Raw genomic sequence first — 17,614 nt, 5'->3', positions numbered from 1 at the left:
CCCCCCCACCCCCACCCCACTCTCCCCCACCCGCACCCCACTCTCCCCACCCCCACCCCACTCTCCCCCACCCCCACCCCACTCTCCCCCCATGAGGATGACAGGGTGAGAGACAGATGCAGACAGGGAGACAAAGAGAGACACTCAGAGACAGAGAGAGAAAGGCAGGAACAGAGAGGGAGCAAGAGAGGCAGAGCAATGCAGGGACAGAGAGAGAGAGAGAGAGAGAAGGGGGTCAGTGAGAGGGACACGGGGACAGAGAGAAAGAAGGGGGAGCAGAGAGAGAAGGGGGACACTGAGAAAGACGGGGTGACAGAGAGAAAGACGGGGACATAGAGAGAGATGGGGGGACAGAGAGAGGGATGGGGACAGAGAAAGGCGGGGACAGAGAGGGACAGGGACAGAGACAGAGACGGGGAGAGAGAGAGAGACAGGGAGACAGGTACAGGACTGGCCGATGGAGGAGATGTAAAGATATGACTGATATGAGGTGCATTGTGCAGACCAGTACATAGGCAGAGTAGTCTTGATGGGCCGAATGGCCTAATACTGCTCCTATAACTTATGAGACCACTCTGTGACCTTTGGGAAACCAGATTTCTCACCGAAGTCAGCGTGGGAAATTGTAAAATATAACTGGGAGTTATTGCAAATGAATGTGTAATGCTGTTCAATTTCCTAATTGACCAGAGTGTGGAATCCTGTCCCTGGTTACTGGCACAGGATAATCGTCCAAGGTCAGGTGGTTTGATATTACAAACACACATAATATCCACACTTATTGTGCAGCATAATGATTCTCCTGAGAGAGGGACAAAGTGCTCTTCATTCCCCCAGCAATCTCTAAGCCAGCACAGTCAGAGATGCTGCCAATGGCATCTGACACACACTGACATCATTCATCGCTACTGTTAGTTTCAATATTCTGGCCCATTCTTTACTGTCCTCTTAAGCAGCAGCCTCCTCCGGTGTTGTACTCTTTACTGTATTTGAGCAAGAGATACAGTACAACTACCTCTCTCTGTGTGGCTGTAACACTGCACACTCTGCCTGTATTACCTGATGTACTCATGCAGTGTGTGATTGTACTGATGTGCGGAATGAATTGCCTGGGTTGCAGGCAAACAAAGCCTTCACTATATCTCGGTGTACATGGCAACAGTAAATCAGGCCGATACCTTGTTCAAAAATGATAGGAGCAGGATTAGGCCATTCAGCCCATTCACCATTCACCATTGCAATCTGTGAGTGACGCAGAGATTGAGCCGGAGAGAGATGTGGAGAGGCTGATGATTATTGATTATTGGTTATTTATTGACAGTGTGCGTAATCTGCCGGTAAAGCTGTAGCATGTGGGAAATATAGTGTGGAAACAGGCCCTTCGGCCCAACTCGTCTACACCGGCTAACAATATCCCAGCTACACTAGTCCCACCTGCCTGCATTTGGCCATATCCCTCCAAAGCTGTCCTATCCATGTACCTGTCTAACCGTTTTGTGAATGTTGGGATAGTCCCTGCCTCAACTACTTCTCCTGGCAGCTTGTTCCATGCTACGGGTCTGGGTGTTGAAACTGACGAGTAGTGAGGGGAGATGCTGGGAGCACCCAGGGTAGAGCACACGGGAGCAACATTGACAAGGCATCACGTCATGGGCTGGAGATTGGCCAGCATGGACACCATGGGCCGAATGGCCCTATTTCTGTATCCATTCTGTCATCCCAGCCTCTTAGAAACCACGTCGCCCAGACTCTCCCCACCAGCCCCTGAAAGCTCCTCAAATATCCCTGCATGTCGTTTCGGACAGCCCAGTTGAGCTGATACTTGTAATCGTTACATGTCTCAGATACGGTGATACACTTTGTTCTGCGTGTTATCCAGGCTGATCATGCCATACATGAACACATTAGGCAGCGCAGGAGATTGCACCACGCATGATCACATAGAAACATAGAAACATAGAAAATATCCATTTTGGTGGCAAAAACAGGAAAGCAGACTATTATCTAAATGGTGGCCGACTAGGAAAAGGGGAGATGCAGCGAGACCTGGGTGTCATGGTACACCAGTCATTGAAAGTGGGCATGCAGGTGCAGCAGGCAGTGAAGAAAGCGAATGGTATGTTAGCTTTCATAGCAAAAGGATTTGAGTATAGGAGCAGGGAGGTTCTACTGCAGTTGTACAGGGTCTTGGTGAGACCACACCTGGAGTATTGCGTACAGTTTTGGTCTCCAAATCTGAGGAAGGACATTATTGCCATAGAGGGAGTGCAGAGAAGGTTCACCAGACTGATTCCTGGGATGTCAGGACTGTCTTATGAAGAAAGACTGGATAGACTTGGTTTATACTCTCTAGAATTTAGGAGATTGAGAGGGGATCTTATAGAAACTTACAAAATTCTTAAGGGGTTGGACAGGCTAGATGCAGGAAGATTGCTCCCGATGTTGGGGAAGTCCAGGACAAGGGGTCACAGCTTAAGGATAAGGGGGAAATCCTTTAAAACCGAGATGAGAAGAACTTTTTTCACACAGAGAGTGGTGAATCTCTGGAACTCCCTGCCACAGAGGGTAGTCGAGGCCAGTTCATTGGCTATATATAAGAGGGAGTTAGATGTGGCCCTTGTGGCTAAGGGGATCAGAGGATATGGAGAGAAGGCAGGTACGGGATACTGAGTTGGATGATCAGCCATGATCATATTGAATGGCGGTGCAGGCTCGAAGGGCCGAATGGCCTACTCCTGCACCTAATTTCTATGTTTCTATGTTTCTATAGGTGCAGGCACCTTCGAGCCTGCACCGCCATTTAATATGATCATGGCTGAACATCCAACTCAGTATCCTGCACCTGCCTTCTCTGCATACCCCCTGATCCCTTTAGCCACAAGGGCCACATCTAACTCCCTATTAAATATAGCCAATGAACTGGCCTCAACTACCTTCTGTGGCAAAGAATTCCACAGATTCACCACTCTCTGTGTGAAAAATGATTTTCTCCTCGGTCCTAAAAGACTTCCCCCTTATCCTTAAACTGTGACCCCTTGTTCTGGACTTCCCCAACATCGGGAATAATCTTCCTGCATCTAGCCTGTCCAACCCCTTAAGAGTTTTGTACGTTTCTATCACACCACGCATGATCACACCACACATGATCACACCACACATGATCACACCACGCATGATCACACCACGCATGATCACACCACACATGATCACACCACGCATGATCACACCACACATGATCACACCACGCATGATCACACCACGCATGATCACACCACGCATGATCACACCACACATGATCACACCAGGCATGATCACACCACACATGATCACACCACACATGATCACACCACACATGATCACACCACACATGATCACACCACGCATCATCACACCAGGCATGATCACACCAGGCATGATCACACCAGGCATGATCACGCCACGTGTGCACATTAGGTGGTGCAAGTGTGAAAGTAAACATAGTGCAGAATATACTGTCACATCTGCCAAGTGCAGATTGAAAAAGCGCAGGTGATGCCATAAGATAGGTTGGAAGATGGGGAATACATCACTGCTTCTGGTTCTAGTGGTGCACGCTTTCAAGCTTCTATACCTCTGCCTGACGGGGGCAGGGAGGTGAAGGAATGACTTGACACTGACATGTGTGAAGAGGAGTCTCGACACGAAACGTTGCCTATTTCCTTTGCTCCATAGATGCTGCTTCACCCGCTGAGTTTCTCCAGCATGTTTGTCTACCTTCGATTTACCAGCATCTGCAGTTCCTTCTTAAAACTTGACACTGACATGGATCAGTGCACGGTGTTGGCACATGTTCACCGGCCCACATGTATGTGCCAGACGTGTGTGAAGCCCATACGTGAAGTCCATGTGTAAAGCCAACATATGTGGATCTCCATGTGGATCTGTGCAAGCCGTGGGCAAGTTCACCGTGTGTTCCACCGGCCGCGCACTCCCCCCTCCCCCCGCGTGTCCCGGTGTTGCGTGACCCCCCTCCCAACCCTCGTGTCCCGTATATCCCCCACCGTGTCCCAGCATTCTTCTCGCCAACACGGCTGTGTTTTCCAGTCTGCTCGCTCTTTGCTCGCGGGGTCTACGCCATCTTCGGCTTCTACGACAGGAAGACGGTGAACACACTGAGCTCGTTCTGCGGCGCGCTGCACCTCTCCTTCATCACGCCCAGCTTCCCCGTCCACACCTCCAACCAGTTTGTCATCCAGATGCGGCCCGACATCCAGGATGCCCTGCTCAGCGTCATCGAGCACTACAAGTGGCACAAGTTTGTCTACATCTACGATGCCGACAGAGGTGAGGGTGGCTCTGATCCTCGCGGGTTCACGGCACCCAGTAACGGGGGGGGGGGGGTGGGGGGGGGGGGGGGCAGGGGAAGAAGGCAGAGCAAGGGAAGTGTTTCCATTGTCACCGGGTGGGAATGCCCCAGGGTGGGTGGGTTTGTGCTGTGGGTGTGGTGTCGTCACATGAGGGGTGGATGCACGGTTCGGGTGGTGTGGTCACTGTGGTGGGAGTCTATGGGTGATGCTCCCTTGTCCCGCCAGGCCTGGCTGTGCTGCAGCGGGTGCTGGACACCAGCTGAGGAGGGGGGGTCACTGTGGTGGAGGCTGGTGGGGGGTCACTGGGGTGGGGGGCTGGTGGGGGATCACTGGGGGGGGGGGCTGGTGGGGGGGCACTGGGGTGGGGGGCTGGTGGGGGGTCACTGGGGTGGGGGGCTGGTGGGGGGTCACTGTGAGGGGGTCATAGAAACATAGAAAATAGGTACAGGAGGAGGCCATTTGGCCTTTCGAGCCTGCACCGCCATTCATTGTGATCATGGCTGATCATCCACAATCAGTAAACCTTGCCTGCCTTCTCCCCATATCCATTGATTCCGCTAGCCCCTAGAGCTCTCTCTAACTCTCTTTTCAATTCATTCAGTGATTTGGCCTCGACTGCCCTCTGTGGCAGGGATTTCCACAAATTCACAACTCTCTGGGTGCAAAAGTATTTTCTCTTCTCAGTCTTAAATGACCACCCCTTTATTCTTAGACTGTGGCCCCTGGTTCTGGACTCCCCCAACATTGGGAACATTTTTTGAGAGCAGGGGTCTGTGGGTGACATGCCCCCTGTGTTCCCAGGTCTGTCGGTGTTGCAGCGGGTGCTGGACATGGCAGCGGAGCAGAGCTGGCAGGTGACGGTGGTGAGCATGGAGGCCACCACGGCAGAGGGATACCGCCTGCTGTTCCGTGACCTGGACAAGGGCAAGGAGCGGCGCGTCATCATCGATTGTGAGGCCCACCGGCTCAACGCCATCATCACCCAGGTACCACACGGAGAGCACGGGGGGAGTGTACACGACACGCATGGGAAGCACACGGACACATGCGGGACTCACGGGGACAACATGGGTAGCACACGGGATGCACACAGGGACAACATGGGACACACACGGGGAACACACAGTACAGACACATGGAGGACGTGTGGCATGGGCCGGACATGCCACAGGGTGAACAGGGGATGGACTCGGACCTCAGACACATGGAGGACGTGTGGCATGGCACAGGGTGGACAGGGGATGGACACGGACCTCAGACACATGGAGGAAAGGTAATACATGCGTCTGTGGGGAGGGACATGCGTCTGTGTGACATGTCACAGATCAGCATGGGTGGGACATTCTCATCTCCCCCCCCCCCCCCCCCCCCCCCCCCGCTGTCGATACAAGGACTTCTCTCTGTCTTTCAGATCATCAGCATCGGCAAACACATCCGCGGATATCAGTACATCTTTGCCAGCCTGGTAAGTGGCAACTCTGCCCCACTTCAGTCTGTTCCCCCCCCCCCCCCCCCCCCCTCCACTCCACCTCTAACCTCTCCCCTGCCTTCCCCAACCTCTCCCCCACCCCATTCTCCAGCAGCGCGGGTTTGGGGGATGTGGGTGGGGGGCTGAGTGGGCTTCGTAGGCCAGGTCTCCCCAGGGTCTCCTGGACATGGACCTGGAGCGTTTCCGGGGAGTGGGGTAGGTAGGGTGGGGGTGGGTGGTCCCGGAGAGGGGGTGGTGGCAAGGGTGAGGGGGTGGGGAGAGGAGGGGAGGGGGATGAGGGTCCGTGGGGCCAAGTCTGACCCCCTCTCCCCAGGGTCTCCTGGACATGGACCTGGAGCGTTTCCGGGGAGCGGGGGCCAATGTGACGGGCTTCCAGCTGGTGTGGCCTGATAGCCCCCCCGTCACCAAGTTCCTGCAGCGCTGGCGGCAGCTCGACAGCAAGGAGTACCAGGGGGTGGACCGGCACCGCCTCAAGGTACTGCCCCGACCCTTGACCCCGACCACTCTGACCCTCGCACCCCGCTGAATCCCCTGTGACTATTACACTCCGACCCCCGCACTTCGACCCTGGACAGCCACGAACCGTGCAATCCGACCCCCACACCCCGACCATTGACCCCTGTGAACCCTGCACTCCGACCCTCGCACCCCAACCCTTGACCACGGCGAACTCTGCACGCCGACCCTCGCACCCTGACCCTTGTCCACCGCGAACCCTGCACTCGACCCCGATCCCCGCTAACTCAGCAATCCGACACTTGACCACCGCGGACCTTGCACTCCGACCCTTGCACCCGACCCTTGACCCACGCGATACCTGCACTCCGACCCTCGCACCCCGACACTTGACCCCCGCGAAACCTGCACTCCGACCCTCGCACCCCGACCCTTGACCCCCGCGGAACCTGCACTCCGACCCTCGCACCCCGACCCTTGACCACAGCGAACTCTACACGCCGACCCTCGCACCCTGACCCTTGACCACCTCGAACCCTGCACTCTGACCCCGATCCCCGCTATCTCAGCAATCCGACCCTTGGTCCCCATGAACCCCATGACCCCAGTGCTGATGCTGGACCCCTCTGCTCACAGTACACGTCGGCCATGACCTTTGACGGTGTGCTGGTGCTGTCTGAGGCCTTCAAGTATCTGCGCAAGACCCGCATCGACATCTCTCGCCGTGGCAACGCCGGCGACTGCCTGGCCAACCCTGCCGTGCCCTGGGGCCAGGGCATCGATATACAGCGGGCCCTGCAACAGGTAATGGCCCTAACCCAGACTCACGGGGACCCGACCCCTCACACACACCCCCCCCCACACACACCCACACACCCACCCCCCCCCACACACCCACCCCCCCACCCACCCCCACACACCCACACCCACACACCCACACACCCACCCACACACCCACCCCCACACACCCACACCCACACACCCCACACCCACCCCCCCACACACCCACACACCCACCCCCACACACCCACCCCCACACACACCCACCCGCACACACCCACCCCCACACACCCACCCGCACACACCCACCTGCGCACACCCCCACACACACACCCCTCACACACACCCCCACACACACCCCCACACACACCCACCCCCCCCACCCACCCCCACACACCCACCCCCACACACCCACCCCCACACACCCACCCACACACACACCCCTCACACACACCCCCACACACCCACCCCCACACACCCACCCCCACACACCCACCTCCACACACCCCTCACACACACCCCCACACACACACACCCACAAACCCACCCCATCACCCACCCCCACACATGGCCCCAACCTACCCGGGGACCCGACCCCTTACACATTCCCCTCCCCGCACACTCCCCTCACACACTGCCCCCACCCTCCCAGGGACCTGTCCCTGTACACATCATGCCTCCCCCGGGCGAGCCGTGTGCGGTACTGTGCTCTGACACACGCGTGTTGTGGACAGGTCCGCAGTGAGGGTCTGACGGGGAACATTCAGTTCGATGAATTTGGCCACCGCACCAACTTCACCGTCAGCGTGCTGGAGCTGAAGACCGACGGCATGAGGAAGGTAATCGTGTGGTGATGACGCCTCGACCCTTGACCCCACATCACCTGACCCCTGCACCACATCCCCGACCCCTGACCCCCACTCCCCCCCCCCCGAGCATCACTCCCTGCCCCTAACTCCCACCACGTTCCCCCATCCCCCCCCCCAGCGCGGGCTCCGTGTCCACACGCGGTCTCAGTGGGCTCCATATCCACACGGGTCGGGTACTTTTCGGCGCCGCTGTTTCGGCACCTCCGTTTGTAATATCTGTACTCATCAGGACCCTAACCCTAACCCTAACCCTGACCCTAACCCTAACACCCTGAAAAGGCGAAACGGTGGCGCCGAATGGTACCATTCCGATCCACACGCGGTCTCAGTGGGCTCCATATCCACACGCGGTCTCAGTGGGTTCCGTGTCCACACGTGGTCTCAGTGGCGTGGTTTCCATGTCCACACACGGTCTCAGTGGCGTGGGCTCCGTGTCCACACGCGGTCTCAGTGGGCTCCGTGTCCACACGCGGTCTCAGTGGGCACCGTGTCCACACGCGGTCTCAGTGGCGTGGGCTCCATATCCACACGCGGTCTCAGTGGGTTCCGTGTCCACACGTGGTCTCAGTGGCGTGGTTTCCATGTCCACACACGGTCTCAGTGGCGTGGGCTCCGTGTCCACACGCGGTCTCAGTGGGCTCCGTGTCCACACGCGGTCTCAGTGGCGCGGGTTCCGTGTCCACACGCGGGCTCAGTGGCGTGGGCTCCGTGTCCACACGCGGTCTCAGTGGGCTCCGTGTCCACACGCGGTCTCAGTGGCGCGGGTTCCGTGTCCACACGCGGGCTCAGTGGCGTGGGCTCCGTGTCCACACGGCAGCATGCGCCCCGCTCTCTCTGTCACCGCTGTCTTCTGCAGATTGGCTACTGGAACGAGGATGACAAGTTTGTGGCCACCATGATCGATGCTCATGTCAGCAACGACACCAACAGCATACAGAACCAGACCTACATCGTCACCACCATCCTGGTGAGTGGCACCAAGCCCACACAGACCTCCCACCCCTGACCCCCAGGTACAGGCACCATGCGCATCCCGGGACCACCAGCCCGCACTGACCTCCCATGCGTGAACCACCCCTGAACCACAGATACAGGCACCGCCAGCCCGAGCGTGACCTCCCACACGCAATCCCGGAACCATCCCCTGACACAGTGCAGGTACCTCAGCAGGTCAGGCAGCATCACTGGAGAACACAGAGAGGTGATGTTTCAGGTTGGGGCCTTTCAAGCTGATTGCAGGGGTGAGGAGAGAAGAAAGCCAGAAGAGTGAAGGGCTTGGCGCAGCTCCCCCACGCCCAGCTCCATGCCTAACTCCTCCTGCCCAACTACTCCACACCCAGCTCCTCCATGCCAACTCCTCCATGCCCAGCTCTCCACACCCAGCTCTCCACACCCAACTCCTCCATGCCCAGCTCTCCACACCCAGCTCCCTAATGCCCAGCTCCCCAATGCCCAGCTCCTCCTCCCCAACTCCTCCATGCCCAACTCCTCCATGCCCAGCTCCCCAATGCCCAGCTCCTCCTCCCCAACTCCTCCATGCCCAGCTCCCCAATGCCCAGCTCCCCAATGCCCAGCTCCTCCATGCCCGGCAAGGTGCCTCGATTATTTGGCTGTGAGCAGATGGCACTAGCTTGGCACACCTTGTGGGCATGTACTGGTCAGGTTGAAAAGCCCGATTCCATGCCGGCAGTGGGTGAAGGGTGGCAGCAGGATGGTGACTGCACGCCCCGTGACTGGGCACGCACTGATTACATGTCATGTGACCAGTTGCTGGCTGTGGTTTGCAGGAGCCGCCCTACGTGATGCTGAAGAAGAACCAGGAGCAGCTGGAGGGCAACGACAAATACGAGGGCTACTGCGTGGAGCTGGCCGCCGAGATCGCCAAGCACGTGGGCTTCAAGTATAAGCTGGCCATCGTGGCTGATGGCAAGTACGGAGCTCGCGATCCCGAGAGCAAAGCCTGGAACGGCATGGTGGGCGAGCTGGTCTACTCGGTGAGTGTCTGTGTCGACCTCTGAACCCTGGCCCCCAGTCCCAACCTGCCCACGCCAACAAACATGTCCCATCTACACTAGTCCCACCTGCCTGCATTTGGCCCATATCCCTCTGCACTTGTCCTATCAATGTACCTGTCTAAATGTTTCTTAAACATTGGGCTAATCCCTACCTTATCTACGTCCTCCTGCAGCTCGTTCCATCCACCCACCACACTTTGTCTAAAAGAGTTTCCCCTCGAGTTCCTATTAAATCTTTCCCCCCCTCACCTTAAACCTCTGTCCTCTGGCCCTCGATTCCCCTACACTTATCAAGACACTCTGTCCTATCATGATTTTGTACATCTCCATAAGATCATCCCTCATTTTCCTGCGCTCCAAGGAATAATGTCTTGGCCTGCCCTACCTCTCCCTATAGATTAGGCCCTAGATTCTGGCAACATCCTTATAAATCTCTGCACTCTTTCCAGCTTAACAATATCTTTCCCATAACTCGGTGCCCAGAACCGAACACAATACTCTAAATGCAGCTGTCTTATCACCACTTATATGTAACTGCACATGACCTCCCAACTTCTATACCCAATACTCTGACTGATGATGGCCAATGGGCTAAAAGCCTTTTTAACCACCCTGTCTACCTGTAACGCCACTTTCAAAGAACGACACAGCTGCACTCCTGAATGCAAGGCTAGTGCCAGCACAGTCTCTGTAGAACCTCTGCCCCCCTGCGCCTTGATACGGCTCAATTGGGTCCGCAGGTGTCAGTGCTGGGACCTTTGCTGGTCATGTCTGTAAAGTGACCGGGTAAAAATGTGGAAGTGCTGATCAGTAAGTCTGGAAACAACAAAAAAAGGTAGAGTTGTGGATAGTGATGACGGTTGTCACATATACAGTGCAGCAGGATATAGAGCAGCTGGAAATGTGGGCAGAGAAATGGCAGATAGAGTTTAATCCAGATAAATACGACAAATGGTGTTTTGGGAGGTCAAATATAAGAGGAAGGTACACATGACAAGACTCTGAACTCCACTGAAAGTTGCAATACAAGAGGACTAGAGTGGTAAGGAAGACATATGGCATGCTTGCCTTCATCGGTCGGGGCATTGTGTAAAGATTGGTGAGTCGTGATGCAGATTCCTAGGAATTGCCCGCATCTTGAGTATTGCGTGGGGTTCTGGTCAGCCCATCCTGGAGGGACAGATGCGGGACAACCGCGGGTCTGTTTCTCCGTTGGGCTTGCTAATGCCGACCACTCTTGCCTTTCAGAAAGCTGACATTGCAGTGGCTCCTTTAACAATCACGCTGGTCCGTGAGGAGGTCATCGACTTCTCCAAACCCTTCATGAGTTTGGGGATCTCCATCATGATCAAGAAGCCGCAAAAGTCCAAGCCGGGGGTCTTCTCCTTCCTCGACCCGTTGGCCTATGAGATCTGGATGTGCATCGTCTTTGCCTACATCGGAGTGAGTGTGGTCCTCTTCCTGGTCAGCAGGTTCAGCCCGTACGAGTGGCAGACAGAGGAATACGAGGATAGCCCTGACATGCAGAGCCTCGAGCAGACCAACGAGTTTGGAATATTCAACAGCCTCTGGTTCTCTCTGGGTGCCTTCATGCAGCAAGGATGTGACATCTCCCCCAGGTTGGTCTCCATCTCCTTCATGTTGAGCGTTTGCAGCTCCCATTCCTTGCCGTGGTGTGTGGTCATTATTCACTGCTCCGCAGAGACCTGATTACTCTTGTTACGTTCAGCGTTATGTGCTGAAGGTCTCTGTGTTTCTGTGCCAGAGTGTGATGTGGGTGTGAGGGGCTGTCTCCGATCGATTCCTAGATTCCTATCTACATCCTTCCAACACGCTGACTGCCTGGAGTCCGCGAGGCACTCTGGAGTCTCCACAGGGAGTTTCTGCCGCGTTGCCATGACTTGCTGTGTACACCCGTGTTATGGTCCACGGTTGACACATGTGTAACTAATGTAGCATTACATAGTGTCACAGATGTGAGGGGGAGTTGGAGTCATCACACTGGGCTGGTTGTTTGAGAAGTGCCGTGTTACCAGGCTGGATGAGATGGTTCTGGTTGCGTGTTCCCGGTCATGTGAACATATGGTTTCTGTCCCCGTGGCACGATCACGTGGTCTTTGTGTTTCTGTGACGTGATCCCATGGTTTCCGTGTCCACAGTGCCGGTGGGTGCCATATTTAACCGGCTGGGGCGAAGGCTGCCTTGACTTTCTGTGATCATTGGTGCAGTCCGTACACGGTTCTCTAGCTGATGAGAGGATGGTTCCGTTGCCTGATAACAGCTGGGAAGGAACTGTCCCTGTTTCTGGAGGTGTGCGTTTTCACAGTTCTGTACCTCGTGCCCGATGGGAGAGGGGAGGAGAGGGAGGGACCGGGGTGAGATTCATCCTTGATTATGCTGGTGGCCTTACCGAAGCAGTGTGAAGTGCAAATGAAAGGGAGTTTTGGTTTAGACAATAAACATTAGACAATAGACAATAGGTGCAGGAGTAGGCCATTCGGCCCTTCGAGTCAGCACCACCATTCAATGTGATCATGGCTAATCATCCACAATCGGTACCCCGTTCCTGCCTTCTCCCCATATCCCCTGACTCCGCTATCTTTAAGAGCCCTATCTAACTCTTTCTTGAAGGCAAGAGAGTTTGTGTGAAGGCCTGGGCTGTGTCCACAATTCGCTGCAATTTCATGTGGTGTTGGATGGAGCTGTTCCCAAACCATGCTGTGATGCATCCCAATAAAATGCTTTCTACAGCGCATCTGTTGGGGACACATCAAACTTCCTAAGCCTTCTACGGAAGTAAAGGGGTTGGTGTGCTTTTATGGCCATTGCTTCAATATGGGTGGTCCAGGACAAGTTGCTGGTGTCGTTTATTCCTATGAATTTGAAGCTTTCAACAATCATCTCTACTTGGGCACCATCAAAGCAAACTGAGGTATGTGACCACTTTTCCAGCAGCTCAACCTGAAGACCAACTACTGTTGAATCTTCATTTCCAAGCTCCGAGCTGCTCCCTTTCTCTCCAGGACTCCCCAGTCATTTCTATTTTGCCCGTCTGTTCACAATTGAGTATCCTCTATCAATTTCTCTGTGGTAATAGATGGTGCAGTTATTTCCATTCGTGCCATACACTGGCTTGTCAGATAAGGAAGTCTATAGCCTTTCTCCCCGTCTTTAATTTAGTTTAGTTTAGAGATACAGTGTGGAAACATGCCCTTCGGCCCACTGAGCCCGCACTGACCAGCGATCCCCACACATTAACACAAGCCTACAAAGTCAGGTCGGGGGGAGTTCCCACCGCCACGGGTACCATGTAATCCCGTGCTACCTGCTCCATGGTCGGATAGTCGGCGACTAAATAGTCTTCCCCACCTGGTTTGCCAGGTGAGGAGGGGGCTGTGGACCCCCAGCAGGACCAAAAACAAGACCTGCCAAAGGGCAGATGAGCTCCCAGCGAGCCAACGGCCATCCACACTTCAGTAGAAGTTGCGATCACTGTCGTACACAGCATTGTAAGGCACCGCGCCCGTTGATGTTTTCAGTGATGATGATGATACATACACTAGGGACAATTTATACACCGTCAATTAACGTACAAACCTGTACGTCTTTGGATTGTTGGAGGAGATCAAAGATCTTGGAGAAAACCACGTGGTCACAGGGAGAACGTACAAACTTCATACAGACAGCACCCGTAGCCAGGATTGAGCCAGGGTCTCTGGTGCTGTAAGCGTTCTAATGCAGTAACTCTATCGCTGCGCCACCGTGCCGTCTGTCTCGATCTGTCGGTTTCCTCACCTGCAGAGACACACACTCCCGGCCTGTCACTGATGGTTCACTTCCCTGCTCTAGTGCTTGCCCTTTAACACGCTAACCTTATCCTTACTCATAGCCCCTTCCCCCACGCAGAGTCCATGGCAGATACAGCCGGGAAACAGGTCCTTCAGCCTACGGAGTGTGTGGGCATCATTACACTACCACTTCAACCATCGTCAATTAACCCACACATTCCCATCAACTCCCCCCAGAGTACACCCCGTCACCCACACACTACGGGCAAATCACAGAGGACAAGTCACCTACAACCACGCATCACTGGGACATGGGAGGAAACCAGAGTACCATGAGGAAACCTACGTGGTCATAGGGAGAACGTGCAAACTTCACACGGACAGAACCAGAGGTTAGGATTGAACCCAGGTCTCTGGAGCTTTGAAGTTCAATCCTGACCTTGGGTGCTGTCTATGTGGAGTTTGCACGCTCTCCTTGTTACTCCCTGAGGAACTCAGCTCTGCCGACGACAGTGGTTAACTTACAACATGGAACACACAGCACAGAAACAGGCACTTTGGCCCACAGCTCTGTGCTAAACATGATGCTCATCTAACTAATCCCTCCGCGGACCGCTTTGTTTCAACCGAAGATAGACACAGTCAGCTGGAGTAACTCAGTGGGTCAGACAGCATCTCTGGAGAAAATGAATAGGTGATGTTTCGGGTCAAGACCCTTCTTCAGACTGAGAGTCAGGGGGAAAGGGAAAGGAGAGATCTCGACAGTGATATAGAGATATAGAACAAATGAATGAAAGTTATCAAGGAAACAGTCCATTGTTAGCTGTGGGCTAGGTGATATTGAGTTACAGACAATGAAACTAGTACAACGACTAGGGTAGGGATGGAGAGAGAGGGAATGCAGGGGTTACTTGAAGTTAGAGAAATCAGTATCATGCCGCTAGGTTGTAAGCTGCCCAAGCGAAATATGAGGCGCTGTTCCTCCAATATGCATTTGGCCTCACTCTGACAATGGAGGAGGCCCAGGACAGAAAGGTCAGTGTGGGAATGGGATTGGGATTTAAAGTACACAAAAATGCTGGCGAAATTCAGCGGGTGCAGCAGCATCTATGGACCAAAGGAAATAGGCAACGTTTCAGGCCGAAACCCTTCTTCAGATTTAAAGTGTCAAATTGAGATTTAAAGTGTTTGGCAACTGGGAGATCGCGTAGGCCAAGGCGAATTGAGCGCAGGGGTTCAGTGAAACGATTGCCCTGTCGACGATTGGTCTCACTGATATATGAGTCCACACCTAGACAGCAGATACAGTAATTGAGGTTGGAAGAGGAGCAATCTCTCTGCCTGCACATGGCCCATGTCCCTTTAGTCCCCGCCTGTTTTTGTGTCTGTCTAAAAGCCGCTTAAATACCACTACAGATGCTCCTCGACTTACGATGCTTCGACTTACGATATTTCTACTTTACAATGGTGCAAAAGCGATACACATTCAGTAGAAACCATACTTCGGAATTTGGATTTTGATCTTTTCCCGGGCTAGCGATATGCGGTACGATATCCTAAACCAGGAGTTGCAACTGCATCTAGAGCTGCAGCAAATCCGCTCAGCCATGAAAAGGAAACAAGAAAGAACTAAAGATTCCCTGTAAGGCGAGTGTCTCCCACTGGCGTGGAGTGTGTGCTGGTGTGTGTGTGTGTGCTGGTGTGGGGTGTCTGCTGGTGTGTGTATGAGTGTGTGTTGGTGTGGAGTGTCTGCTGGTGTGGGTGTCCACTGATGTGGGGTGTGTGTTGGTGTGTGTGTGTGCTGGTGTAGTGTGTCCAGCTGGTGTGTGTGTGTGTGTACTGGCCTAGTGTGTCCAGGTTATTTTTTTTATTTTTTTTTTCGTGTGTGTGTGTGTGTGTGTGTGTGTGTGTGTGTGTGTGTGTGTCCCCAGCTGTTGTGGGTGTGTGCTGGTCTAGTGTGTCCAGCGGGTGTGTGTGACCTGTATCCCTTCACGCCCAGGGTGTACTTGGGCCGCAGCCGGTCCCCTCCCGCTGCCGGGAGCGTGGACACTGCGGCGCGGTCCCACACAGCCCAGACGCGAGGCTTGTGGAGGCTTCACTGGGGAACGAGCTGACAGGTTTAATAACGAATTAAAATAAATTTGACATCAAAGGAGGCTCATTTCATGACAGTTTGTTAAATATTCATCTGACGAGCGTTGCTGTCAATTTGTAGAACAGGAGGTATTACACAGAGAACCATCGTTGGGTCTAATCGCCCGTCAGCTCTGGGCTGCACACATCCCACCCGTGTAATCCCGCTCCCAGCCGGATACAGCGGCTGCACGACACGCGTGTGTGAAAACGTGGCACATACCCAGTACAGCACAGCATCAGGCCCTTCGGCCCACAATGTCAGTGCCAACCACGATGCCAATTCAACCAATCTCCTCGGCCTGCACATGTCACCAGGCTATTAAACACTACAGCCTCCAATATCCTCTGAACGACATAGACTTGGGGCATTGGTTTTGTCTTTCTGCACTATTATTGTGTGTTTGTTTTTATGTGTACAGTATTGTAATTTCCACTACCACTCCTGGCAGCATCTTCCAGGCACACACCCATTTGTAAGAACAAACAGTCCTCAGATCCCCTTTAAATCTCCTTCCTCTCACCTTAAACGGCACTCTCTTTGTTTTTGATACCACGGGGAAAGATTCAGACTTTCTACCCTACTTATGATAATTTTATCAACCTCTATCAGCTTGCTCCCAGTGAAAACAAGCCCATTCTATCCAGTGTCTGTCAAAACTAAAGCTCGAAAATACAGACACCATCCTGGTGGCATTCTGGCAGGCAGGTTTGGGGGGAGGGGGGTGTCAAATGGGATAGTTTAGGACGGAGTTAAAGGGAAAGGGAGTAAAGGGATAGTTAATGACCCAAGAATTAACGGGAAAGAAAGCTGACAAAAGGATAGGAGAGTATGGCCAAGTGTAATAGGGATCGATGTGAAAGGTGAGATACTTAAGGAATTAAAAGTATTGTATATGAATGCGCGAAGTATAAGAAGGAAAGTTGATGAGCTTGAGGCTCAGTTAGAGGTTGGTAGATATGACATTGTGGGGATTACTGAGACGTGGCTGCAGGAGGATCGGGCCTGGGAACTTAATATTCAGGGTTATACATACTATAGAAAGGACAGGCAGGTGGGCAGAGGAGGGAGGGTAGCTCTTCTGGTGAGGAATGGAATTCAGTCCCTTTCGAAGGAAGACATAGGGAATGACGAGGTGGAGTCACTGTGGATTGAGTTGAGGAATTGTAAAGGCAAGAAGACACTAATTGGTGTTATTTACAGACCCCCAAATAGTAGCCCGGATGTAGGGTGTAAGTTACAGCAGGAGTTAAAACTGTCATGTAACAAAGGTAATGCCACTGTGGTGATGGGGGATTTCAAAATGCAGGTAGACTGGGAAAATCAGGTTGGTTCAGGACCCCAAGAAAGAGAGTTTGTAGAATGCCTCCGAGATGGATTCTTAGAGCAGCTTGTAATGGAGCCGACAAGAGAAAAGGCAATTCTGGATTTAGTGTTGTCTAATGAACCAGATTTGATAAGAGAACTCGCGTAAAGGAACTGCTTGGAGGTAGTGATCATAATATGATTAGTTTTAATCTGCAATTTGAGAAGGAGAAGGTTAAATCAGAAGTGTCAGTGATGCAGTTGAACAAAGGGGACAATGAAGGCATGAGAGAGGAGCTGGCCAAGGTAGACTGGAAAAGGGATCCTAGCAGGAATGACGGTGGAATAGCAATGGCAGGAATTTCTGGGCATAATCCAGAAGATGCAGGATCATTTCATTCCAAAAAAGGAAGAAAGATTCTAAGGGGAGTA

At 53.6% G+C, this 17,614-nt stretch overlaps 1 protein-coding gene across 6 annotated transcripts in view; it reads left to right on the top strand.

Annotated features, from left to right (window-relative positions):
* The window catches only part of gria1 (glutamate ionotropic receptor AMPA type subunit 1), a 70,849-nt gene that overhangs the window by 5,022 nt on the left and 48,213 nt on the right, over window positions 1–17,614 (top strand). For all 6 annotated transcript variants that reach the window (XR_004413513.1, XM_033030036.1, XM_033030033.1 and 3 more), the window contains exons 3-11: window positions 4,084–4,323; window positions 5,148–5,332; window positions 5,758–5,811; window positions 6,149–6,310; window positions 6,928–7,095; window positions 7,806–7,910; window positions 8,797–8,907; window positions 9,728–9,934; window positions 11,204–11,574. Coding sequence is in view for 5 of the 6 variants with exons in the window: in XM_033030036.1 (XP_032885927.1) it covers window positions 4,084–4,323; window positions 5,148–5,332; window positions 5,758–5,811; window positions 6,149–6,310; window positions 6,928–7,095; window positions 7,806–7,910; window positions 8,797–8,907; window positions 9,728–9,934; window positions 11,204–11,574 (1,603 nt within the window). In the remaining variant the exon portion in view is untranslated. The remainder of the gene's footprint in view (window positions 1–4,083; window positions 4,324–5,147; window positions 5,333–5,757; window positions 5,812–6,148; window positions 6,311–6,927; window positions 7,096–7,805; window positions 7,911–8,796; window positions 8,908–9,727; window positions 9,935–11,203; window positions 11,575–17,614) is intronic.

The sequence above is a fragment of the Amblyraja radiata genome, chromosome 11 (assembly GCF_010909765.2).
Source record: "Amblyraja radiata isolate CabotCenter1 chromosome 11, sAmbRad1.1.pri, whole genome shotgun sequence".
Taxonomy (NCBI): Eukaryota; Metazoa; Chordata; class Chondrichthyes; order Rajiformes; family Rajidae; genus Amblyraja; species Amblyraja radiata.
This window is presented reverse-complemented; position numbering and strand designations above follow the sequence as displayed.